This window comes from Anticarsia gemmatalis, chromosome 16 (genome assembly GCF_050436995.1).
Source record: "Anticarsia gemmatalis isolate Benzon Research Colony breed Stoneville strain chromosome 16, ilAntGemm2 primary, whole genome shotgun sequence".
NCBI classification, from domain to species: Eukaryota; Metazoa; Arthropoda; class Insecta; order Lepidoptera; family Erebidae; genus Anticarsia; species Anticarsia gemmatalis.
This window is the reverse complement of record NC_134760.1, coordinates 3,204,916-3,231,703: the sequence shown is the minus strand read 5'-3', so window position 1 is coordinate 3,231,703 and position 26,788 is coordinate 3,204,916. Positions and strand designations below refer to the sequence as shown.

The 26,788-nt window shown below is 33.1% G+C and overlaps 2 protein-coding genes across 2 annotated transcripts in view; both read left to right on the top strand.

The window, feature by feature from the left end:
• The window catches only part of nord (neuron derived neurotrophic factor nord), a 31,306-nt gene extending 8,543 nt beyond the window's left edge, over positions 1-22,763 (top strand). The window contains exons 2-13 of the mRNA XM_076124196.1: positions 9,275-9,448; positions 10,899-11,011; positions 11,454-11,545; positions 11,812-11,930; positions 17,952-18,211; positions 18,603-18,694; positions 18,875-19,033; positions 19,230-19,341; positions 19,664-19,833; positions 19,993-20,141; positions 20,363-20,464; positions 21,123-22,763. Of these exons, the coding sequence (XP_075980311.1) occupies positions 9,275-9,448; positions 10,899-11,011; positions 11,454-11,545; positions 11,812-11,930; positions 17,952-18,211; positions 18,603-18,694; positions 18,875-19,033; positions 19,230-19,341; positions 19,664-19,833; positions 19,993-20,141; positions 20,363-20,464; positions 21,123-21,264 (1,684 nt within the window). The 3' untranslated portion in view covers positions 21,265-22,763. The remainder of the gene's footprint in view (positions 1-9,274; positions 9,449-10,898; positions 11,012-11,453; positions 11,546-11,811; positions 11,931-17,951; positions 18,212-18,602; positions 18,695-18,874; positions 19,034-19,229; positions 19,342-19,663; positions 19,834-19,992; positions 20,142-20,362; positions 20,465-21,122) is intronic.
• A 417-nt stretch (positions 22,764-23,180) lies between these two features.
• Positions 23,181-26,306, top strand: LOC142979519 (zinc finger protein 277). Its single transcript, XM_076124466.1, has 2 exons — positions 23,181-23,548; positions 24,150-26,306. The coding sequence occupies exons 1-2, from the start codon at positions 23,299-23,301 to the stop codon at positions 25,196-25,198; spliced, it is 1,299 nt and encodes a 432-aa protein (XP_075980581.1). The 5' UTR covers positions 23,181-23,298; the 3' UTR covers positions 25,199-26,306.
• Positions 26,307-26,788: the final 482 nt, after the last annotated feature.

The following is a 26,788-nucleotide window of genomic DNA, read 5'->3' as shown; positions in this document are numbered from 1 at the left end:
TCATAATGCAAAACGTTCTTAGAAAGTCTATTTATAGAATTTTTGTAATCAATACCACGATTTTAACGAAGTGATAGTTGTTTCTTAATTACTTAAAGTTTTGTAATTCATCTGCACATCATTTCAAATAGTAAGACTTAAAAAAGGACAACTCAGAATTGCTCTTGTGCCACAGGGACTTTAACAAACGTGCGAACAACGAACACAAAGCACAACCAGACCCGTAACAACTATTTGTGGATCGCACAAATATGTTCCGTGTGGGAATATAACCCACAACCACTAGACGCACTAGTAGTGGTGTGGTGAACATCTTAACCACTGCACAATATACGTATATGACATACGATAAAAATCCAACAAAATTCTTACAGAAGATGTATTGTTTGATTTTCTTACTATAAATTTTCCCGTTATAGCAGCCCGGGGTTAGGTAACGTATCCGATATTTTATTATAGTTTCATATACTGAAGACACAGGCCTTACAAATAGACATAGAGTACTTTATATACAAATAGAAGCTAGGCTATAAAAATATAAGAAATATAATATCCAGCTTGTTATGGAAGAACATCGTAAGCGACATACAGGAAATTTTACAGGAGAGACGTTTTATTGATATACCTATGTTGTGTATGTTACATATAGATGCTTGAATTTTGATTATATTACTAACCACACCCGTCCCACGTAATTATAATCAAATAAATTATTTGAAAAGCACGATAACTTGATAACGATCTTTAATTTAAACTTTTACTTTTGACGCTTGCGATATTTTTTTTCACCAATATTACAAATATTGCCAATTCTTTAAATATGGACCTAGTTATCTTAAGAGAAATAAAAGTAAAATACCTATAATCTGTCGCTTACGATGTTCTTCCATAACAGGCTCGAAATATTGATTCATATTTTAAAATTATATTTTCTTTTTAAACACATAATGGCCAACAAAGTATAGTTGTAAACCTGTACAGTTTTTTATACAGCCAGGTATGTCTTACTATTACGGCACATATTAATTCATTCTATGGTTTCTCTGAATTAAAATAGATAAGAGAACTTGTTCGTAGGAATGTATCCCAGATAGGCTTTACCCGCGGTGTCGCCCACGTGACGGCGATTGCGAGATAATGTTTATTATTGTTCGTTACTTATTGAAAATAATGTTTTGTTGATTAAGAAAACAATTCGACGCCATCTGCAAATAATTGAAACATTGATTAGTACGAGTATTTTCATTTGCTATGAGTTATTTAATTTGCTAATAGTAAAAGAGCTTCAGTACGATCGTAGTATAATGTTGAAGAATATGAATAGTAAACACTAATAACAAAAAGACTACTGATTTAAATACTTCCGTCAAATATAAGCTTCTTTTTTGTTAAAACGACAACTCCCGCACTAAGAATTGCTCTTATGTCGCGGTAGTTTTACAAACATACAAACAACGGACACAATGTACAACAAGACCTGAAACAATTATTTGTGGGTCGATGACTGCCTCCGTGGCGCAGTGGTTTAGGTCGCCACGCCGATACCACTGCAACGGGAGGTCGTGGGTTCGATTCCCACACGGGACAATTATTTGTGCGATCCACAAATAATTGTTTCGGGTCTGGTTGTGCTTTGTGTCCGTTGTTTGTATGTTTGTAAAAGTCCCCGCGACACAAGAGCAATTCTTAGTGCGGGAGTTGTCTTTTCTAAAAGAAAAAAAAAAAAAAAAAAAAAAAGATGTTGTGTATCAAACCCACGACGCAATGGTAGCGGCGTGGGGACCTAAACCACTGTGGCATGGAGGCAGTCTAACTAACAACATTACATAACTAAAAACATTATAGTAAGTATTATGTTTCATAAAAAAATCGTTTTTAATTTTAAATTCGCATAAACATAATATTTATATCCTCTGTCTCGTTTCCAAGTATTGTGCGTTTGCGTTCTATGTTGTGATTAAAGGAATACAGTTAACTCTCAGATTTGAAACATCCTGTTGTTTTAACACGATTAAACACGGGATACTGGGTTTTGTTCATTTTTCGTTTACAAACCTGTTAACACATTATACAGGGTGTGTTCAAAATAAGATTGTTTTTGTATTAAGTTACATGGGCTTCCTTCGTTTAATATTCGTATTACCTAATAAAACATGTTCACGTGATAGAAAACATTTTTTTTGATAACAAACACAAGTAAATTTTAATAATAATAATAACTTTTATTTCAACCAGAGGTCATCATGAAACCGTCCTGTAGTCAATAATGGCCCTGAAGTCTGAAGGGACGTTCAGTCCGTACTTCTAAAAAGATTTTACAATTAACTCTGTTTTATATTTTAAAATTTTATTTCTCAAAATTAACTGCACATTTTCAAACAAACTTTTAACTTTTTTTATTCGCGGCGCTGCACTTGACAACATTTATTTCAGCGACACTACAAAAGCGTTTGAAGTCATAAATCAACGACCGATCACAAATGACGCTTAAACTCCATAATTCAAGTCAAACGAACTCTTTACAAAAATGTTTTAAATCACGACATGTCTGAATGTCAATTTGCAAATGTTGTTCGTTTAAATTCTGTTACTGAGTGGTTTTTGGATCGAAATAGAATTGCAGTCAATGCAGCTAATGATTTAGAAATGAAATAACAGGTGCCCCGACCGTGGCATATTAAATGTATGCCATTGTCGCACTGAATAGTTTTATTAATTTAAGATGTAAATATCGTGTCCCATCTAGACACTCCCTTGGTAATATTAGGTTGATAAGCAAAAAAGTAAAAAGTTGTATACCTAGGTAGAAAGATTTTAAATTATCGCGATTTGTACACATAATATTATAATGCAACGGATCTTCAACGCGACTGAAAATTAAAGGTTAGAATACCTTATTTGAAATGAAATGAAATGAAAAACTGCTTGCTCTTTTTGATACCCGATGTGTTGTTTTAATAATCATTTCTTTCTCCTAACATGGATTTCCTTTACGTCCAAACATCAATGGTTAAATTATAACTACATTAGTTCCCAACAATTTGCCATTAGAAGACACAGCTTCCTCGTTCCCATACCTGCCGTCTTTGTTGTAGACTATATATCTATCATCACCTGATCTCATTGCCAAATTTCCAGCTTCCAAAAAGAGTTTTATTACATTGTAATCAGCACCCTACAGTGACATTAATAAGACTTGAAATTGTATGAGATGTTTTACTATACATATTTTTGTAAAGAAAATTACTATTAAACCCCGGTATTACCAGTTCTGAATTAGTACTGAATAGCTTATAGGGAGCAATTTTGACGGGTGTTTTTGTACAATTATTGTCTCCGCTGTGAGTTTCTGACCATTTCTTCTTGGAAACGAATTTCTTTTACGAAACAGAGGTAGATTAAAATCATTACGACGATTTCAAATAGTTGAGAAAATTTTTTTTTGGCCTTTTATGCCCATAAATAGCCACCTGTATCTAAAAGTTATAATCATCATGTTTTGAGTTCATGAAAGCAGTGATTTTGTTGTAATAGATTTACGTGTTTTGATATAATTACATTTGATATTCTCAGTAGTACATGACACTGCAACGAATGATTCATCACTTCATGGGCGACGGCAACAAAAGCTTAACTCAAATCTATAACTATCAAATCACTGTCTTCTCAAACACTAACAGTCTCACACCTAAAATATTATCCTTTGAGTAAATCCACAGTAAAAGCTATCGTATCTATAAATACAAACAGTCTGCCGTCTGTCTGTGTATTCATATATCTTAGACTCTACAAATACTATAATGTTTGAAATAAACTTTTGGAGGCAATTTACAATTTTCAGATAAACATAATTTCAACATACAATTTGGGAGAGTTTTCAGCCAATAATATTTGTACGTGTTTTGATATACTTAAAACTCAGATGAACCTACATGAAGCTGCAACGCATGATTTTTAACTTGCTAGGCGACTGTATTAAAAGCTTAATTCAAATCTATAACAACCAAATCACTGCTTTCCAAAACTCAAAACATGATGTGCTAAATAACTCTTAGATACAGACGTATCGGGATTGTGTTTTGATAAAGGTATTTCTTTTTCAAATATGTATAGCTATACTTACGGATAAATCATTTCATGAGCCATTTGATAGAAAGCTTAACTCAAATCTATAACTATCAAATCACTGTCTTCTAAAACACTAACAGTCTCACACCTAAAATATTATCCTTTGAGTAAATCTGAAGTAAAAGCTATCGAATCTATAAATACTAACAGTCTGCCGTCTGCCTGTGTATTCATATATATTATCTTAGGCTCTAGAAAATACTATAATGTTTGAAATAAACTTCTGAAGACAATTCACAATTTTCGGATAAACGCATGCGCTTTGAGTGAATTTCCGACTAAATTAATCTATTGTGGCTGTTTTGAACTACTTAAAATTGCAACGCATGATTCATCACTTCATGGGCGACGGTATCAAAAGCTTAACTCAAATCTATAACTATCAAGCACTGTCTTCTAAAACACTAACAGTCTTACACCTAAAATATTATTCTTTGAGTAAATCCACAGTAAAAGCTATCGTATCTATAAATACAAACAGTCTGCACGTCTGTCTGTTCACTGTTTTGTATTTCTGTCTGTCTGTGTTTTGATATATTTTACTTTATGCAGTCCGTTTCAGAAACGTCTCGTTCGTATAAATAAACTCAAGGTTTGTTACGGCTTAGTTCCTCCTCAATGGATCTCTTTGTATTTGCATCGTCTATTTTTGTATTGTATTCTTAATTAAATGTATGTTTTGGCGGGATTTTTGTATGCTTTTGTTGAACACAATTTTATATGTAAAATTTAAGTCTGCGAGATTTTGTACGAAACTTGTTTTATTGTATTGAGTATTTACAATAAGATAAGTGTCTACAGATTTATAGATTCATAATGTAATATTTAAATTAAATTATGAAGAGTACAAATCTGTAATTTTTGTACAAAAAAATATTAACTCTCTTATTCAATTGGGAATCTGTATGTATATCCTAAATCACTACCCTATAATATATATATACTAATCATTGCCCTATTAAAATACTTGAGTATTGTTTATTAAATTTCAATAAAGACGAATAGAGAGTAACTTATCTATGCTGCGTTGAAAGGTAGAGTCGGTAATCAATTAAAAATAAATCTATAAGAAAAGAAACAAATATGAGTCGTTCATTATTTGTATCTAAAACCTTTGTATGCTAATCAATAAGCTAAGACTAAGAACAATTACCTTTACGCTCGTAAGTGACATGTTAATTTCAATTTGCTATAATTTATTTTATTTTATTACACACGATTTATATTCTGAAATAGTTTCTCAGAATCTATGAATCATGGTGGATAAAGGTGGCGGGAAATTAATAGTATGTTTGTTAACTATAAGATTAAATAATGATATCTGCTTTTAGCCTCCTCTTGTCTTTTTAATAGAGTTTTTTGTAAAGTTTATGACGGGTTTACGTTTGTAGTCACAACATAGTATTAAGCAAGGTCGCTTCCGTGTTCATCACTATAATCTAAGGGAGAAAACAATGTACAGCATAGTGGCTTCCAAATAGTTGTCAACTGAGATACGTGATAACCCCTGAGGACCAATTTGAACCATGCTTTTAAATACGGAGACGCTAAGCACAAATACCACTATACCGTATGTCGACGATCATGATTGCTTTTGATCACCTGCCGGTGTGAACAACGAGCCTTAAAACAAAATGACTTTCGCTCGAAACAAACCCGCGGCATTTACCAAACGCAAGAGAATCATCATTTCCTCAATATAATTGTTCTGTGTGAATTGCGAACATTGAGAGTGAGCGCAAAAACCACTTAGGTGGCCAATGTTTATGTTCATTTTATAGTTCCCATATATTTTCCTTTTAAGATAATTACTTGTGCAAGAACACTATGCTTTTGACGTAAATAATTTACAATTTACCGTAAATCATAAAGTTATTGTAAGTAAAAGAGAAAGGTATGAGGAAAGCGTTTTATGTTCGCGATATTTCTTGTAAAGTTTATGTAATAGCTGTGTTGTTTTGACAAATAATGGTGAAGCTTTAATATGCTAATAAATTTTCTGTTAGTAAGTATAGAAACGTATCAAATTAAACACACAATCAATATCAATTTTCTTATTTATCAAACAGGAAGAAAGAGTGTAGAAGTGAACGTATTATTACGATCATCTTTCTTTAAACCTACCTCCGGGACAAAAATGAATAGTGTAACCACAAAAGAATACTAATATACAATTCTTAAACATGAAAAAACTACAATATCAAAAAAAAAATTAAATGGGGAATAGAACCAGCGATCGTACAGTGAGTGATAGTGTATAACATAGCGGAACATCAAAGACTTCAATAAATAAAGCCTCCATACATTTTTGACTTGTGGCTCCTTAATACCAAAAGGACATAACTACAGTATAATCTCTTCGGTATCAAAAAGAACGTTAATAAATAAATCCTACTGCCAAATGAAAGTACCACATGTCCATCGTTAAAACACTCGTAAAACTAATAACCTAAAATACTTAACCGTTCGTTAATTACTTGTAAAACGAGATATGTTTACGGCTAATTGTTCTGCCATTTTTACTGAAGAAAGCCGCTTTAGGGTCTGCGCAAACTGTGCACTAAAGGGTCACCTAGGTATACTGAAGACCAACTTAAATCAGTAGCAAGAAGTTAAAGAAATAAAAATAGTGAAATATCGTACTATACTAAAAGTGGAGCTTCCTAGAAAAGCGCAGTTTTCGTTGTACAAATTGCAAAGACATTTTCATTTTTGGTGCAAAGCCCCACCTAAACTTCTATCAAGCAGAAATCCAAGAAAAAGATTTTCATTATGTTATGCCTTCAAAATTGTAAGTGGAGGTGAGAAAATGCTTTGTTTTTCAAAAAGAGAAGAAAAATCTTGAGCACCGAATTCTTTATACGTACTCATAGATTTTCAGTACTGTAAAAACAGTGTCTTATAAACTGTTAGTCATGAGAAAAGACAAGTACCTAACAAACGGTAAAATTATGTTTTAGTCATATGAAGGAATTATAATCATTACTATCCATTTTTGCTTTGACTCTACTTCGACTGTCTGCGTTTATATATTATTTAGTAGAAAACTAATTACCGAGGTGTGTACTAAAGTAGTAAATATAATGTCTTATTGTTTGTTTGTCCGTGTTTCAACTTTCTAAATGCAGTTTTGACCGCTAACGGAACATGCTTGTTTACGTCAACACTCTTAGAAATGTCTTAATCTCTACTATTATTTTTAATGCAAGTGCTTGTGACGTTGTTTCAGCTAAATTGCTGAACCGTCTTATGCGAAAAACTATAAGTTGAAAGGCCCGATTTAGAATGTTTAGTTTAATAGTAATCGTAGTTTATCGTTCAATTAACATACCTAGTTAGGTGTTTGTTCCATGTTTCATAACGCGATGCATGTACTTTTTATGAGACCAAAATTCCCCAATACGCGTATAACTTAGGAACATCAAGTAAAAACGTGTATTACTATACGTGAGCGAACAAATCAGTGTAGCACTAAGCTATAATTCATACTGTTATTAGGTATACAGTAATTCTCTGATGAACAAAGATCTTTTGTAGCGGTGCATGTCAATAACTTCTAGATTATAGTACTGGACAATGTTTGTGTTGATTTGTATGGACTTTGATGAAGTAAACAGTAAACAGATTTAGATTTTTTTTTAAATACATATAATTATGTTCTTAAACTTGAAGTTGTAGTTACAATGGTTCACTTCAAAACAACTTGTAATGAGACTTAAATTAAATAAGACTAAACTATTACTGGCATACTGACATAGATCTGCTACTCGAACAAAAAAATATTAACGCCTAAATATTATTCTAATAAATTAATCCAATTAAAAGTAATTACAAATTGTACGTATCAGAAATTCCGACTTCATTCCATGCCAATCAGTGATCACTCGGTAACACCTACTTAGTACCTAAGTAAACGCAAAACCAATATAAAGGATTCTAAAGCAAAAATGATGGGGAAGAAGGAAGATAAGTCTTGCAGCGAGATTTTATGAAGTTTTTGTTCAGACACGTAAATGGGAGTACGAGTTAATACATTGTATCATAGTTCAATAACCTTTTGTTAGCTCGTTATGAAATAGCTTCAGTTGTTTATGAATTCTTGGTACAAGTTAGGGACAGAGATCTCTTTGAATAATTAATTATTTACCAAAAAAACTAAAATAATAACAATAAATTCTTATCCGTAAGATTATTTTAACAATATTTACCAATTATTTTTTGTCCAAATAATTTTACTATATTAATCTATTTTTATAAAGTTCTAGGATTTTGTAAATACTGGTATTTTTTGCTATACCTATATCTAGAATTCCTAATGCATTTGTCAAAAAATACTTTATAGGAGCATATCATTGCAGGTATGTAATATATGTAATTTTGAAAGCAGATCCCGGACAATCAGCTAGTCTTTAACATTCCACTTAATTCAATGATCAGTTTAACAGGTCAAGTTAAATGTAACGAAATGTATTAATAACCACAGACTGTCACCACGGTACATTGAAAGAACATTTAAAAGTTCAAAAATAAATCGCACTTTACACGTGTCAAAAATAATTGCTAAGACCACTGACCCGATTGCAACTTACAACATCTCGATTATCGATCCCTACTGTATAATCGGTACATTCGATGAATAATCGATTTATAACAAGTGACATGCGAGTTGGTTTAGAAAACGTTATTTTCTTTGTTTTTTGCTTTGATTTATAGCTTCTGATGTAAATATTCAGTGTAGCGGTTTCTGGAATAAGGAGACTATTTTTGTGAATGATCTAAGACCTAAGCTAGTGTTTGTTGGATTTTTGGAGGTCACAGGAAACAACTACCGCTAGTTTTAACCAGATTCTTTGCTAAGAGAACATCAATCTTTCTTATTTTAGCATTTGATTTGTAATGCACTACCTAAACAAGTAGGTAGATACATACTTACAAAAAAGTACACACTAGTTATTGTCATGCACAAATTATCTGGTCGTAAAGTAACTTATTTTTTCTTTGAAATAAAAATTACAAACGTAAGCTTTTCACACAAAAATCCTCAACCACGACTTCATAAGTAAAAAACGCCTCTCAGCTTTCAAACCCCGTTACCAACAAACCCTGCAAAAAACTTTCAAACTAACGCTATTTTTACTTGTTCCAGTAAACTGAACATCTTCACAATGAGGCTCGCCAGCCTGATAGTGCTCCACGCCGCGGGGGCTGGTCTAGCGTCTCCAACAGTCCTGGTCACCAGGCCCGTCTCAAGAGTGGCTGTGGAGTGGCTGCCGATTGACAACCAGACAGTCTACAGGCTAGGGGAGGGAGAGAGTCGAAGGTAAGTAGAAGACGTCACGTTTTATTATGAAAAATATCGTGTTACTTCTTTTGTAGACGTTGTTCTTGATGCTGCTAAGCCAGTTGCGCTAACCATTTAATAAACGATGTGTGGATTAAGCAACACTTAGATATTCCTCGGATGGGTGGCCGCTTATGTTATAAATCTAAAGTTCCTTACCTACCTATAGTGTGAATTGCTATGAGTTGATATTGAGTCACATTCACCTCTGATTGCGCAATGAAAGTGTTCAAGGAATCAGTAATCGTCCAGAGGATTTGCCTTCTATAGCCTCCAATCTTGTATCATACTCGATATTTGGCAGTAAGATCTATTAATAGGCCATGTCATTGTACAGGAGCAAAAAATACCAATCATAGTTCAAGATGCTATGACTAAAACGCTTGTTATGTATGTGAATTGAGGTCGGCACCATGACATTATCAACACAACTAGTTTTACGCCAAATAGACTCATTTTCCAGTAATACCTTGTAATTGCCACCATCTTAAAAGGTTCTTTGTATCTAAATGTCTTAACTAATTGTGATTCCTTTAATTTATACCGCACCTTCAATATAAAAAGGACATAAGTATACGTTTAACACAATATATGAATTTCACTTACGACATTTTTTTATTGAAGACACATTTTACTCCATTAAAAATGTATCGCCGTTTCAATGCCGAAAGGGCTTATGCAACCGTATTAATTTGTCTATACGTCCTTTTAAAACCGAAGTGTTATGGAAATTACGACAAAAACAACAAGGAATTCTTGACTAAAAGATAATTGTGAGTGAGTGTTTAGTATTTTAATAGTAGTAAAAGATAGGGGCCACGTAATAAACTGTTTGATAAGTATCTAGGGGTCCATTTAGAAACAAGTTTTGTCTGTCCCATAAAAATGAAAATCAAATAATTAAAAACACCTACGCGTGTTGGCGTACTAATCTTATAATTGTATGCAACTTTGTAAGGTTAATTTGCTTTGAGTTTATCAGTGTTAATCTAAATCAGAAGAAATAACGCTTTCGTATAATCTGATTGTAGAGATTAACACTTCTTTGGAATTGAATTTTGTACATACATGACTATTAATTAAAAAAGTAACAGACAAAACTACAGCGATGGAGTCAGGCCTATTTACTTTAATACAACTCCTGGGTTGAATTTCTTTTTTTCGTATACAAAATATTAGAAAATCATTGAACGATTTTAAACTCTCGCGCCTTGTACACATTATAGGCATATTATAATATCCGACGTTGATGCAATTCGATCCAAATTGTAATGACTATTTTGCGAAGCCTATTTTTTTTATATTCCTTAGCAGTTTAATAGATTGTAAAGCATCGTTGATAGCCACAATTTTCTTATTCTTTGTGCTAAAGTTTAGTTCCAAAAAAGAGAAAGATTAAATGACTAAATAAAGTTAATTATTGTTCCAGCCTAGAACTGAATACCACGTTGATATCACAATCCGTGGTGTTCATCACCATCAGTCCGTGTTCCCGAGACTTCCATTGGGCGTTGTACCATGGGAAATCTTCAAACATTAATGGTAAGAAAATTCTTAGTCAAAAAGAAACTGTTTTGAAACAAATTAATTAAATCACGATGTTGGCTCCTTGTTCTTTGAGAAAATTCTTATTTCTATCAATAGGTCAAAACTGATTTTTGAATGGATGGATAAGTAAGACGGTAATCTATACTATAATATTATAAAGCTGAAGAGTTTGTTTGATTGTTTGTTTGTTTGTTTGAACGCGCTAATCTCAGGAAGTACTGGCCTGATTTGAAAAATTCACCGTTAGATAGCCCACTTATCGAGGAAGGCTATAGGCTATATATCATCACGCTACAACCATTAGGAGCGGAGTAGTAACGAAAAATGTTACAAAAACGGGGAAAATTATGAGCCATTCTCTCTTACGTGACGCAAGCAAAGTTGCGCAGGTCAGCTAGTACGTTATATATTTCTTTAATTTATATTTTATTTACAGGACAGCAACTAACATTACAGAAAGAAAGTGGTAACGGAGAAATGAGTACAATCTCATTAGATATATCGCAACAAGATAGATACGTTTTAGTGGTGAGTATTATTTAAGATTACTCCAAACACACATAAATTACTTCTGTTTCATCAGGCATACCCTATACAAAAGTACCTTTACCTAAATAAAAACCCTCCATCTGTTTTCACATCTCCCAAACACAACATTTGTGGCAGTTTTGCCTTTTTGACGTCATTGACTAGAAAATCGAAAGACAAAATTAAAATCTGTCTTTCCTGAAAAGTTGCTAAAAATGACTCACGTGGTGATAGAACTTAAACGACGATATGTTGTCTTTGTGCAGTTATCATCTAACCGCGGCGGTGCTGCCGTGGTGAGCGTCAGAGGAGAGGCCACGAGGCAGGTGCGCATGCGTCTACGAGTACGCTCACGAAGAAGGCTTGCGGCTAACTGGGAACCTAGGTATGTTGGTCTTTGTTATAAGTTTTTTGAGATAATAACCTTAACACCTTACTAAATCCTAATTTAGTAAGACACCTTACTAAATCCTAATTTAGTAAGGTGACAGCTATCTTGAACTTATTGTACTTTCCTCACTACTATAGAAAGTTACATGGATGTGTATACTAACTTTGTATATGGGTATTGCATTTACGACTGAACTAATATACTTAACCAATTTTTTCATTGTCAGATATTCCATAAAAAATATTTTTGATAACTGAGTGTTACAAACGTGGCTCCAAAAAATGTCTATTAAAAAAAGCTTATACAGAAAGGAGGCGATTTTTGTAGCTTTTTATGTGCCTTGTAACAAGCCAGAGGCATAGTCTCTTTCAATCAGAAAAGTAATATGGCCAAGATATAATTTTGAATGGCTTGACAGGCGAATATGCGGGCAAAAGCTCGTATCTCATAACGGAAAGTCTTGGAATGTCAGTACAGCTCCATAGGACAATTAAAAACGTATAGAACTCAATATGATGTACCGCCTACGTGCTTCGTAAAACAACTAGCTAGTTACAAAAAAGCCTAACAGGAACTATTTCTAACTGTGATTGCCATCTATTGATATATGCCTTTTACGGCCTTTTTATAATTGACTGGATGTTTTCTTTCTAAACTGAAAACTTTCGCGCCTTTTGTGGATTGAAACTATAGGAAAAGTTGCGTTTATTATGGTATTTAGAATATTTGTATTACCGTAAAAGCATAACTTAGTAAAAGGGATCAGACACACGTGCGTGATTTCTTATTGCTAATAGTCTTTATGACCTTTCTCGAAATATAATCTACCATCCTGCCAAGATCTATCCAAATCTACTTAGCCGTTTTGACGTGAAGGTGATAAACAAAATGAACAAACATACTTTCTCATTTTAAGTATGGATAAAGCAATAGTCTCTAGCTTGTATTGTATATTTGTTAGAGTGTAAATCTATTTTGATTTTATACGCTTTCTATATTGTCTGAATTCGATTTCAGTACCAAATGACCTGTGGGACAACACAGCGCTAGACTTTAGGTCAAATAAAAGGGTTATAACAATAAGTAACCTCCTACAAAGTCATGTTATGTTTAAGACAAAGTTTCACATTTAGATACAACAACTTTAGCCTAGTTAAAGTTTTGTGTCACATGTTCGATAAACACCTACTGACGCAGTATCACGCCTGTTATACCCGAATGTGCATGCAGAGGTGTATGAAATACACCGCATCATCAGCAGTCGAACACAGTACTGATCGATTACTTATATTTTGAAATAAACTTATTTGACCTGAAAAAAGATTTCATGTTTTGTCGCGCATTATACAAAATTCATACTTAAGACAAATCATTTTCATAATGTATATGTATACCTAAACTTTTGAAGTAAGGTGGTACAGTCTGCCGCAAACGAATGGCAAACTACAAGCAAAACCATAGAAGCGTCTACCGTTAAGATAAAATACAGACTTTCTTCATACAATTTTCATTAGGCCGTTACATTCGTAGCTTTATCTCTTAACTGTATTAAATTCATTGATTTCTCGACGATTCATGTTATGTTATTGAATTGATACAATCCGTCAATGCTTTGATAAATTGTAGCTTCATAAAACTAGCCGTTATTATCTTTTAAATATTGTTTTTGTTGTAAATCTCTTGAAACCATTTATAGCCAGTCTTTATCGTTGCTTTGGTATTATTTACACGGGGATTAATAGTAATAAGATCAAATATTTTCGTCGCATTTTGCTTGATATCTCTGCCTTTGGCACTGTTATAGATAAATGTCTTTGGGCAATTCACACACGGTTATCTGATTCTGCGTTAAGCAGAGCTTGTACTATCGTAACCAGAAAACTGATAAACACACTTATATACTTCTTAATACATAGGTAAAATAACAGCCAATGCAGTATAAACATAAAGCTAAATTAACTGATTGCTTGCCAGCAAAATTAGCATTTGTTAATTTTACCTAATTTAGCGCTACTTCAATCAATGATTGTCAAACACATTGAGGTGAACGCGTCGAATTATGTTGGTATTTCATTCCAATCAATGATTGATGAATTAGATTGACATTCTTGTTAATACCCGTACGTATACATGTTGGTATTTGTAACGGTAACGAGGTAAGCCATGTTTTTATTGAGATATTTCTAAGTGTCGGCCAGTGTTGTGAGTTATGAGCTTGTTTATTGATTATTATCTGCGTGACTACGAATTAAGAGAGATAGGATTCAGATGTTGCTGTAAAGTTTATTTTGCTAGAATTTATTTTTGTTGCAATTACTAGCTGATTCGCTCAGCCCTGTTTGAGCAAAACTATCGTCCTTTTTGACAAAATTTAAGCGAGACACTACCTTTTAAAAAAAAGTTTGAGTTCCTCTGATTAAATAACTCCTTGTCTTTATCTTCATGTCTTTAACTTTTAAATGAATATAGCCGTTTAACTGTGAAAACGAACGGGCTAAACAAAAGATAAACGGGCTTCCATTTTTATAAGTTAGTTTAGTAGTTTTTTTTATTTTTTTACAAATGTATATTTAGTAGACATAATTAAGAAATTATTAGAAGAACCTATCTACATAATATAACGGTAGGTAATATGGTAACTAAAGGCGAAAATTTTCAAGTCCACGTTAAAAAGTACGTCTCTATGATTCACCTATAGATATTATTGATCACCTAAGAGAGAGGAAAACCAAAGGCTTCTAGAAAGATGTAACACAGAATAAAAAGCTTACATATTTAAAAATATAGCCGTATATACCGAACTCCAATTTACTATGTAACCTCTGATTCAAGTCTAGTCTATATGACATAGTGCTAGATTAACCAACCTTTAATTCAGTTAGAAGGCACATACTTGGTTTATTACTTGTTAGCTAGTTATTAGAAAACTGGACAACATATGACTTGTGTAACGTAGTCAAGTTAATATAGAATTTATTATCTTTCGTGATAGGTGAGGCGCGGTTCTGTCCGTCTGTAAACGACACATAAAAACTGCTGTTTTGATTTCATATCGACGCTGCTTAGAATGGAATTAAGGACATGGAGATGAATCATACCAAAAAAATCACCTGTCTTTCAAAAAACAACTGCAAAACTTAATGAAATTGCCCTAAAAGCTATTTTATATTATTCCAAAGTCACAAATGAACTGATTCATAACCGCTAAAATTTCTGAGGATGTTAGTTGTTATTCTTTTACGCACAAAAACTGTTGAATCGTAGCAATTCTCTACCACTGTCGAGTATCTACAACCGGCTAGCTATCGAAATACTTATGTTGTATGAAACTCTGATCAGCGCCTCTAGCTAGTACCGTAGGAACTATTTTTGCAGTACATCTTAATTGTCAAAGTCTTAATAGCCGAAAGTATCAACTGTAAGGAATCGCACTACGGATTTTGATGTTTTTAAACTTACGTGTTGCTAATAAGCCGTCTCTCTTTTCGAATGAAGTCGCGGGCTGTAGACAGTACCTAGTATTCCAATAGAATTACCCATTCATTTCAATAATGGTGTGTTTAGCACCCATAACGATGAAGCCACACTTTACATAATTATTTGGACAAAAACACGAAACTTGTCTGACTAATTAGGAATTGTATAAAAACTAGCACCGCGTCTTAATTAAAATGTCTGCTGTCATGTTAATTATCACGATCTATTTATACTAGGTGACACTAGGTGTAGTTAAATAATTGATTTTATGATGGTTTGAGTAAAGGAATTCGTGAGAAACTAAGTTATTGCTGAAATATAATATCTTGTTTTCAAATGCTAAAGGCTATGATAATTCAGTTTAAAAACTATCTGTGAGTCAAATTTTATTCGAATGCACTTTGTCCTATCCTATTATTTTAATTATTAATGTTTCTAAAAACTCGATGTAATAATAAAAAAAGATGTAATAAATAATAATACAATTTTTATTAGTGTTAGCCCTTGGTTAATATAATGGTGAATCTACGCTTGATTAACCATACGTATTAGTTTTCAAATACATTTCTTTCTATGTCATATTGGAGTACGTAGGTAACAAATTCGCAAACACAAATAACCAAACGGAGCAAAATCTCGATCTCTATTTGCAAACTGCTACTTTTATGGTTTAAAACAAAATTACATAACGAAATCCCATACTGTAGAGCGTAGCTTGATTCTTTACCACTATCAACTACCGACAACCGGCGAGCTATAGAGGAATTTTGCAAAAAATCTGATCAGCGCCTCTAGCGAGCTACGTGGGAACTATTTTGGCGGTACATTTTAAATCTCAAAGTCTCGCTACTCAAAAGTATCGTCTGTACAGAATCGCGCTACAGATCGGTAAAAGCAGCGAATTTCATTATAGCCGCATTCCATATACTCCTATGTGCTATGTACTATGGAATTGCGTTTGTCAACATTGTTTAACAAAACAGCAAGTTTTATAAACTCAAGTTCTAATACATCGACATAAAACCAGTGTGGATCTAACGACTTTTTTGTTTCTAAACATCTATTGATGCTAAACCACCTTCCATTAAAGTAATTCAATAGAATTTTTCCACGTTCCTCCTTAAGATGGTGACGGACTCGCGCCGTCATAATTTAGTATGAGTGCCTTAGAAGACGAGATGTGCTTTACTTTAAGAATACCGCTAATGAGACGAATGGTTTTTTAATTAAATTCTAATACTAACTAAAATGGGCTTCACTATCTTAACTTGAGCTTTTAATAAATCAAATTCTCAGTTACCCGATTCTTTGCTAGTATCGAGTTTCGACAACCGGCTAGCTATCGAGAAATTTTGTATGAAAATGTGATCAGCGCCTCTAGCGGGCGTCGTAATAACTATTTTTGCAGTACATTTTTAATGTCAATCTCTCGATACTCGATGGTTCTGATCGTAGAGAATCACGCTACAGGTCTGCGAATTAGTACTTATTATTATGGATTTTCAATCGATTGCTTCTTTGAACAGCAGTTTCCTGCGTTCGTATTACGTATCTCAGTTGTATAACGTAGCAATCACCATCAGTTTAGAAAATCTTACGTCTCCTTAAGTGTTTTGACTAACTTCCAATTAGTTTTGGATAAGATAGTGATATTTATTTAATTATTGTTACTTTTGTTCCTATGAGTTTTTTGATTTCAACAATTTTTGTTTTCACTTCAAATGAAAGACAGAAGACAAAAATATTTGAACTAGTTTAACTTCATTATAAAACGAATTCATTATGAATCCGAAATTCGTTATTTATCTCATCTTCTGCAATCAAAATGTACCTAATATTACGGAAGATGCTTCACTAAAAAGGATAAAACCTTCAATTCAGTAATTCCCACAGTTTATTTAAACTCTTTACTAACAATGTTAGTTGATTAAGCCGTGATATATTGGCACTTACACCTCAGTTCATTGGGGTTAAGTGAAGGGACAATTTTCTCACAGACTTTTGCCAAGATTAATGTTCGGGGCCATACGATTTATTTCTGTTTAGACTATCGTAAAAATATAGCCCGTTTGTAAGCTTCAAACCAGTTCCTTATGTTTAGCGAATAGGTTCTGTTTCTTTTAAATATATTATTGACTAAAAACTAAGGTAAGGTAAGGTTTGTATTTTTTTAATCCTCGGCAAACTTAGGTTTTCAAATAATACGCTCTAGTTTGACCGTACTTTAAATCAACTAACAAAGAAGGCCATGTCTGTCTAATGGCATGAATATTTTTTTAGTTATGAATACCATAATTCATACACCTCTGCCTACGCCTTCAGGTAAAACAGGCGTGATATTATGTATGTATAAATACCTTTTATTCAGCGAATTAAGATGAATTTGCGACACGCGCCCGATTTCACAACGATATTTGACTGAATACTGGCAACACTTAGCATTTGCAAGTAGGTCAAAACCCCGAAATTCTAAGTTGCCATTTTAAAATATTATATGATTAAATAATTGTTTATTCAATGTTACTATTTTTTTTCCAGTCCAATCGACCCTCAAGCAACCACATACTGCGTAGTAGCGTCTCACAGGAAGAACTACACCTCGCTCTGCGCGGCCCAGTACGACATCAAAACCAGCCGAATCGAGAACAAGTCCAATAGACTGAGCCATGAAACTAAAGATAGGGAGAATGATACACAAACTGATGTGTCTACTGAAGTCGACAATAAGATCAATGTGGACGATACCTTTAATATCTATGAGGGGAATTTCAATACTGTGTTCAGAAGAAAGAAGTTTGGTGAGTATTTTTTTTCATTAAAGTATCTCATCATCATTATCTACTCACTCTTTCGAAAAATTATGCTATTATGTGGCTCCACGTTTGACGCAATTATTAGTGATCGCTGCTAGCGGGTCTCACTCAAGACGCGTATTGACAAAGTTTAAAAGAACTTAGAGGTATAGAAGAACATGAATGCACAAAACCACGCCCACAGAAGAAGCATTGCAAAACAGAACCCCGTTTTAGGTTTTTATTTATTTTATTTTATTTATCAGATTATGATGATGGCCTAACAATAGTTAACAAAATGATGTCAGTCGTCAGTGTACCATGGATTCTCTCACTCTCTCAACAGTCTCAACTCAATCAAGAGGAGAAAAAACTAATTCAAATGTAATAATTTCAGGTCGTAGTACCAGAGTGACGGACGAAGATCCCGTAATAGCATGCGTTGGAAGCAGAACGCATCATCTTATTGAAAACCTGGATCCTAGTACCGTAAGTGTTCTAGAATTCTATTCGTACCTCACAAAAACTATACGTTATTTACGTATAATTTTAGATCTCCTGCAACTTTCTGTTTCATTTCTGCGACACTAGATTGAATACATTATACCTGGAATACTTTCTGGCTCTATAAAGTCCGTAAAATCTATAAACTAACATTTCCTTTTCCAGACCTATTACGTAAGTGTATTCGGAGTGGCAAAAGACCGACGTTCTGGGTCTTTACTCGCTACGGGTAGCGTGCGTCCTCGGACCTCCACGGCTAAAAGACTTCGAGAGAATCAACCTAGCAAGGTTGATATTAGAGGAAGAAATGTGTTTTATTTTAAGGTAAGCACTATTACTTTGATGGTACTATAAATAAATTAACAACTAAATATCTCCCTGATGGCATGATCACTAGGCTCGTCTTAGAATAAGGGGTTCGTTTTATTAATAAATTAAAACTAAAATATAAGAAAGTAAAAGCCTTTTGTCTGTTTCCATGCATTTTCTGTGTTCTACATTAAAAAACTGTTCATTGCAGGCGACTGTCGTGCCTGGAGGTGGTCTCTGGCTGTCAGTGTCTACCTGTGGTGGTGCCGTCGATGTCGAGGTCTTAGTTAGAGGAAAGAGACTGCATCTGACCAGAAATATAGGTAAAATTTCTTCCATCCAAAACTAATAAATCGTTTAATATTACTAAGTTGATAATTTTAGGTGATTGTCCGTCAACCAAAGAGAGGTTTTACAAAGAATTCATATACTCTCAAATGTCAAACGTTTCCCTTCTGTAAAATGTATTTTCTACCAGATCTTTTATGTAAACTCATAAATATAGCAATCATTTTTATACAGATAGACCGAGGAAACCTGCATGCTCCCTAAAAAATAGTTAACTTGTAAGATTCATCAGATTTTTTTCCAAAAGAACAATTACTAAGTGAATTATTGATTTTCAAATCTCGTTTGCATCCACAGATCCTCACTCCAAATTCTTCGTGCCGGCTCCAATAGCAATGTCTTCGATTCAAGAAACGAGTGACGAAGGCTCGGTACAGTTCGACTCCAGTTCCGAAGAAGCCCGAATGAGATACGTCATCAAAGTCATGCCGAGTAGAAGAGACAGGGATAATGCTGTTGCTATGGAGGTAACCTACATCCTTTACATTCTTTTTATTTGTTAGTATACCAACGGTCTGACTATAAATACCAATTAATTTAGACGGCAATTAGTTACTTTATGTAAGGAAAGAATATTTTATAGGATAGGGAAACCTGTTCTCATAAAAAATATTTTAAATATCCAGATAACAGCATCAACCACTCGTTGGGGGGTGTCAGCACCTGAATTACTGGAAGACGGTGCTAATGTACGAGAGCTGCGACCGAGGAGGTCGTGCAAGTCAGTGGACGTAGCCTTCTTGCCGGCCACACATAACGCTACTGATGTTATCAGGTATCGTTTCTTCTGAACCTAGAAGAAGACTGTTTCCATCTGTCTCTTGTTCATATACTCTTTACTTACGTCTCTTTGATAATTTTGCCTACAGCACAAAGACTACTTGCTATTCTCAGACGCAGTAGTAGTACATTTATAAAATAGTCCTCACAAAAATGTTAATTTTATCGTACCTACCTAGGTACGTATATTTACTTAACCTAAATATTTTTTTCCAGATATTGTATTGTGGCTCGAGAAATCAATGGAGAAAGTTATTCATGTTGGTCAGCAAGAAAATCATTGGTTAAAGGACAATGTATCAATCATTCACAAAAATCGTAAGTTTATTATAATTCTTATTATCTATTTAGCTGGCTCACGTGTCTCCCCTTCCATCCATTACAAATTTCATAATGTACTCCATCCCAAATTTAAAGCACGTAAAAGCTTTTTTTAAGTAGGTACCTGCCTTATTATGATTGATTTAACTATTTCCGTGCTAACTTCCACCAATATCGCGTCAGCAGACTCAGCAGTTTTGTCGTAAAAGAACGACAGACAAACAGACAGACCTTCGCATTTATAAAAAATATAACTGCACGTTTGGCGCAGTGGTTTAAGCGGTCACCTCGCCGCAACAACCATAGCGCCGCGTGTGGTGGGTTCGAATCCCACCTGGGACAAATCTTTGTGTGATGAGCACGAGTATTTGTTCTGAGCCTGGATGTTAATGTATCTATATAAGTATGTATTTAGAAGTATATAAGTATGTTTATCAGTTATTTGGTTACCATAGTACAAGCTCTGCTTAGTTTGGAATCAAATGACCGTGTGTGAGTTGTCCCATAATATTTATTTATTTATTTATTTATTTATTTATGGATGGTAGGTATAGATAAGCAGACATAACAAACAATTATCACGTCATCATACGTTTAGCAAACTATTACATAATTTTATGTGAATTGCACTTGAATTGAATAATCCATTTTTCAGGGCCAGAGTAATTGTGCAGAAAATCGTTGGACTGAAGGCCGGAAGGAAGTATGCAGTTCAAGTCATGGCTTTGAACAAAGGCAATTCTGTTCCGTACAATATGTTGTATGTGGATACCAACGCGTCGTGTAAAGATGAATAGTTTTATGTATTGTGTGATGCAAGAAAGAACGTACAATATAAGCTATTTAAAACTATCTCCAAAATTGGAGCCTGAAATGCGATTTCCAGTCTCTCGGTTCTTTACTGTAAAACAATGATAATTTTGTATTTTTTTTTTTTTTTTTGTAATTGAAACCTACCAAGACGGTATTGAAATGCAGCTATCGAGTTGCTCCGGAATCGCAATAAACGCCCCTAGTGCATTTCCAACTAAATAAAGTGTTGAACATTAGCAACTATAAAATTATGTTAAAACATTATAAATGACATTTACAGTTTGCTTCGGTTTTTAAAAGTCTTTCTTTAATATGCGAGTATCTAATATTATACTTAAGTTCCCACATTATATCATAAACCTGAAAATTGTCTAGTTACATAAAGAGTATATATTATTTTGTAGTAAGAAATATTGTTACGTTTTTTCTTGCAACATAATGTATTTGATACCAGTATTAATAGTGTAAAATGTATGCGAGAGCGCACCGCAATTGTTTGGAAAATTATATCTCGCATTTTTATAATAAAATAATAATTTGTATTGTAAAATTATACACAGATGAGGTTAATAATTTTGTAAATATTATGATTATAAAAATATGTCCCTAATTTTACGTACGTGCCATTTAACGGTTGTCTGAATAGTAGGACCTGTAGCTCTACCATGAGTTGGCAATTATAGTCTCCCGCAGACACTGTAGTTGAAAAAATGTATGAAAACTTGAACAGCACCTCTAGCGGATTGTTAAGGTACCAACATTGCTACCATGAGTTGCCATAGTTAGTAACGTGTAGTTAAATTAAACATGTTTTTGCCAAGTATGTAGATACGTAGACCGTCACCCGCACATCTCAATCACATTTTTACATTTCGCATTCTTCACAATATCTTGTTACTATAATCAGAAACACATAGTGAAATGGCGCGTACTAAAGGTCATATAAAATTTAAAAAAGAGAATAGGTAATTCAAATAGAGCAAGAGCCGATATCTTACGACCTAAACTACTTATGTAATTAAAAAAGTAATAAGTTAGGTATCGTACCTACGTTATTAATTTTACTTTTAAAAAGCATTAATTAATTTATATTATTATTATATTAATATAAGTAATGACGTACTTAATTCGTGGCATTTATATTTTACTATTTTTACGATTTGAGCAGAGATACCTACGGTTTTTTTAAATGAAACATTTTTAACCCGTTTAATGGTTTAGAAATACTTACTTTTTCTTTTGAGAAACTTGGACTAGTCGAGTACTAAGTTATGTAAATTTTTGTCATGTCAAGTTTTACAAGGATATTAAAAATTCAAAAACACCGATCCCAGCAATTATTGTTTCAGCTAGGTATAACAGAAGCTATAAGTGTAACAATTTGTTAAATAATGTAATTTGTTAAGTAATATAAAATGTATAAGTTCCTATTGATGTATATGTAAATAGAGTGGTTACAATAATCTTGTTTATGTAAATTAAATAAAACATAAATTATGAAAAACTTTGTCTTTTTTTACTACACCTTTATGTACGAATTTTTGACACATTTTTAGCGATACACCAACACACAATGTTGAATTGGAGCGACGTGGGGTAATAACGTAAACGGAATTTCTCTGTCTGATCTAGAATAACGAAACGATATTTGCGCAAACCATAAAGATATAAAAAATATTTATCATCACCATTACCACACCATTTATCATTCAAAACAAATTATGTGCTTATATTTCAACAGCATTTTTTTAATCCACACCCTGGGTCTCGTATCTTGATTAAATAAATAAATTCCACGATGAGAAAAATAAATGCGACTGGGGTTAATTAAATGGTTTGATTCCGAATTGTGCGTTGGACGAGTTTCCGAACGTAAAACTTGTCAGACAAACGTCAAATGTCAGTTACGTCAAATGGTATTTCTCTTTCACACAGCTGTAGTTTTACAAAAATATAAAGCAGAAGGCTCACATTTTGCATTTACTTGCTAACTTAATTAGTACTTTTAATAGGTTAATATGTCGGTCAAAGAAAAAGAGTTTTTCGGCCCGCTAACACTGCACCAGAGGAAAGAGAATCCTTCGATTTTCAAGAGCCAAGAGGCATCGGAATGTGGCTGTGTTTTGTGCGATGAGACATTCTCTTTACCTGTATCTGAACAAAGTTTACTCACACATTTGTATATGGAACATCGGCTGGTAATAGCTGATGTCAATCAGATAGCTGATTTGAAGGAGTATTTGCGGTATTGGGGATTTAGGTTTAAAGGTTAGTATGTTTTATAGTTATTGTTAGCCTGTGCTGTTTTTCTGCAAAGCTAATGCCGTCATAATTTGACTGGTGTACATTTTGGCTGTGTATTTGATTGCCAATTGCATATTATCTCAATTCTTCAAGCATTTGCATTGTGCCTTTTAATATTACAGTGTTCAGCTTATGATAACTTAACTTCTATAGGTAATTTATGATAAGTGTTGATTACAAACACTGATGCTTTTGGTGTAGACGGTGGGAGATTCAATATTTATTTATTTATTTATTTGGCATATCAACAGCATAAACACAAAAGTATACAAAAATATTATAGTAAAGGCCAAGTCTTGTGCTCACGCCAATTATAGACATGCACAACATTTATATGTAAGTAACATAGAAACAACATACAAAAATATAATAATATAATATCATTTGAATGACAGGCACTATCAAATGTATCTAACAGTAGTGAAGTCCAAGTTGAAAAAGTACAACCAATTAGTAAGATTAAGTATGGTGTGTGAGTCTAAATATATTATAGGTATCTACATAACATATTCAAATCAAAAATATAGGTAACTATTTATTAATTGATAATGTTAACATATTACAGATCACAATCTACCCTATTTCTGCACTACACTGCTGCTTGATAACAAACCAGATGGTACTAAATCCAAAAATGAAGAATACTTCCTACTAAGTGACGTTTTACCTGAAGACAAGGAGTTACGTACAAACTTACAACAGTCCCGATTAGAAAAACTATTACAACGACACCAGTTTGAAAGAGAAGACACGAATTTCGTCAAAGAATGCCTCTTTTGTCGACAAAAAACGACTACAACTAGAGCACATTACCTTAACCATTTGTATGAAAAACATAATTTTCATATCGCAAAACCGGACAACTTGATATTCATTGATGAACTTGTTGATCTTATTCAGTCAAAATTAGAAAGCTTACAATGTATTTTCTGTGAAGGGAATTTCAAAGATCGGAGTATATTGAAAGAGCATATGCGTAAAAAAGGACACAAAAGAATTAACCCAGAAAATAAAGAATATGACAAGTACTTTCTTGTCCATTATATAGGAGATAAGGAACCTAAGAAAAATTACAAACCACATAAAAAGTATACTCCTGTTAGAAACAATGATGTTGAAAATGATTCTAATGTTGACAGTGATCCGGAATGGTCTGAATGGACAGAAGAGAATGGTCCGTTAATCACTTGTCTCTTGTGCGAACATACTGAGACGGAATACGACATAATTTTGGACCACATGAGATTACAACATGAATTTTCATTTTTCAAAGCAACAGAAAGTATGGATTTCTATCAGAAAGTCAAAATTGTGAACTACATTCGACGTCAAGTACATTTAAAACAGTGTTTAAGTTGCGAAACAAAGTTTGACGATTCAAAGAACTTAGAAAAGCATATCAAAGATATGAAGCATTTTGTTTTACGGAAAGAGATGTGGGATCAACCGGAATATTACTTTCCTACATACGAAGATGACTTGTTCCTTTGTTTTATAGAGGATGAGGATGAAAGTTGGTGGTCTGTGGATGAACAAACACAGGATGTTGATAGAGAGAATAATATGTCTGATGATATATCTACGCAGATGGCTATGGCAGTACTTGATGATTAAAAGATGTTTCTAATTGTCTGTCAACTTATTAGAGAGCCTTGACACGTTTTTTTGAGATTACAATTAATAATTCTGTGTATCTTGAAAATGAATGCTGATAGCTATCTGTATCTGTAGCAAACAGAAAAACAAATCGGCTTAATAAGCTTATGTCACAGCTGATTTAAATATTGTAAATATCTGCTAACTGTGAATCTTGTGTGCTTCATATAAGTGAAGGTTGAAATAAATGTGGTGTTTGTTCTCTGCCTACACTTATAGCTAAAGGCATGATTGTATATAAAATTAATTATTAATAAACTTAAAACCACTTTCAGTAATAATAATCTATCAGCAGCAAGAGATAGATCTATTTACTACAGTTTAGTAGTTCAGATCCATGTTATGTCAATGTCTTCTAAGCTTTAGTATAATTTTGTTACTGAGATAAGTTATTGAAAATGGATTGCAACAGTTAATATGGAATTTAAGTTGCAAAGGTCTGTTATAGTATAATTTATTAGAATAATAAATACTATAAAATCTAGTTATTTATGTAAATACGTTCAGTAGAAGATAATAGCATTTAAAACTGAAATTGTATTTATGTATGTAAAGCCTTATTTGAATTATAACTCTTAAAAAGTTATACATGTACTTATAGTAAAACTGCCTGATCATTTAAGGCCAGTGTATATTTAAGTGCTAGATACCCTGTATTGACAGCATCAAATACCTATACAGCAGTCAGTCAGCAACTGACGGAAACTGTCGAAATTCCGTTGGATAAGCTATCTGATAAATATTTTTAAAATGGTAAAACTAGGTTTTTATTTGTGTCGTCAGTTGCAGCCAAGTTTGTAATTATGTGAGTTTCAAATACTAAACACGGCAACTTATTCGCGTCGCTTATGTTTTTTACTAAGCCGTTTTACTGTATTATATTCTCATAACACTATAAATACATGTAATAGTACCTTTACTTTTGTCTCAGACTTAGAACTATTAAATCGTGTAGACATTTTACTTTGTTATTGTTATAACAAGTTGATAAATATTATGTTGATTTGCCCATAGGTAATATACAAATTATTATAATGTATAGTGTAAATATTAAAAGACTTTTTTATAAAAACTTTGCTTTTTGTCTTCTCTATGGTTAAAATTAACTCGTCAATAATTATGAAAATGTCCTTTACTTAGTAAAATATTAGGAATAAGCTAATTATTTTGATTTGATCAACTGTGATAATAATAATTATCGTCTGGATCTTCTAAGATTCTCTTCTCTCTTCTCTTCTCTCTAACTAAAGAAGTTTGGAGACGCGAAATATATTCTTCGTAATGTTAAGCGGTTGCGATAGATGGCGTTACATTATTCATTTTTTGTTTTGAGTGCTATTTAACTATTGCTAGCAAGGAGGATTTCTGGAACCATTTTTATAATTAAACAAAGTAATATTAACCGTATTAGTGTGTAGCTTGCTGATATTTTTTCCATGTTGATAGTAGAAACATTAGCCAATTGTTGTAAATGTTAATTTTATATTTTTACTTAATGACTACCTCAGAATACAAAAGATGTTCTAAAACATACTTATGACCTTACAG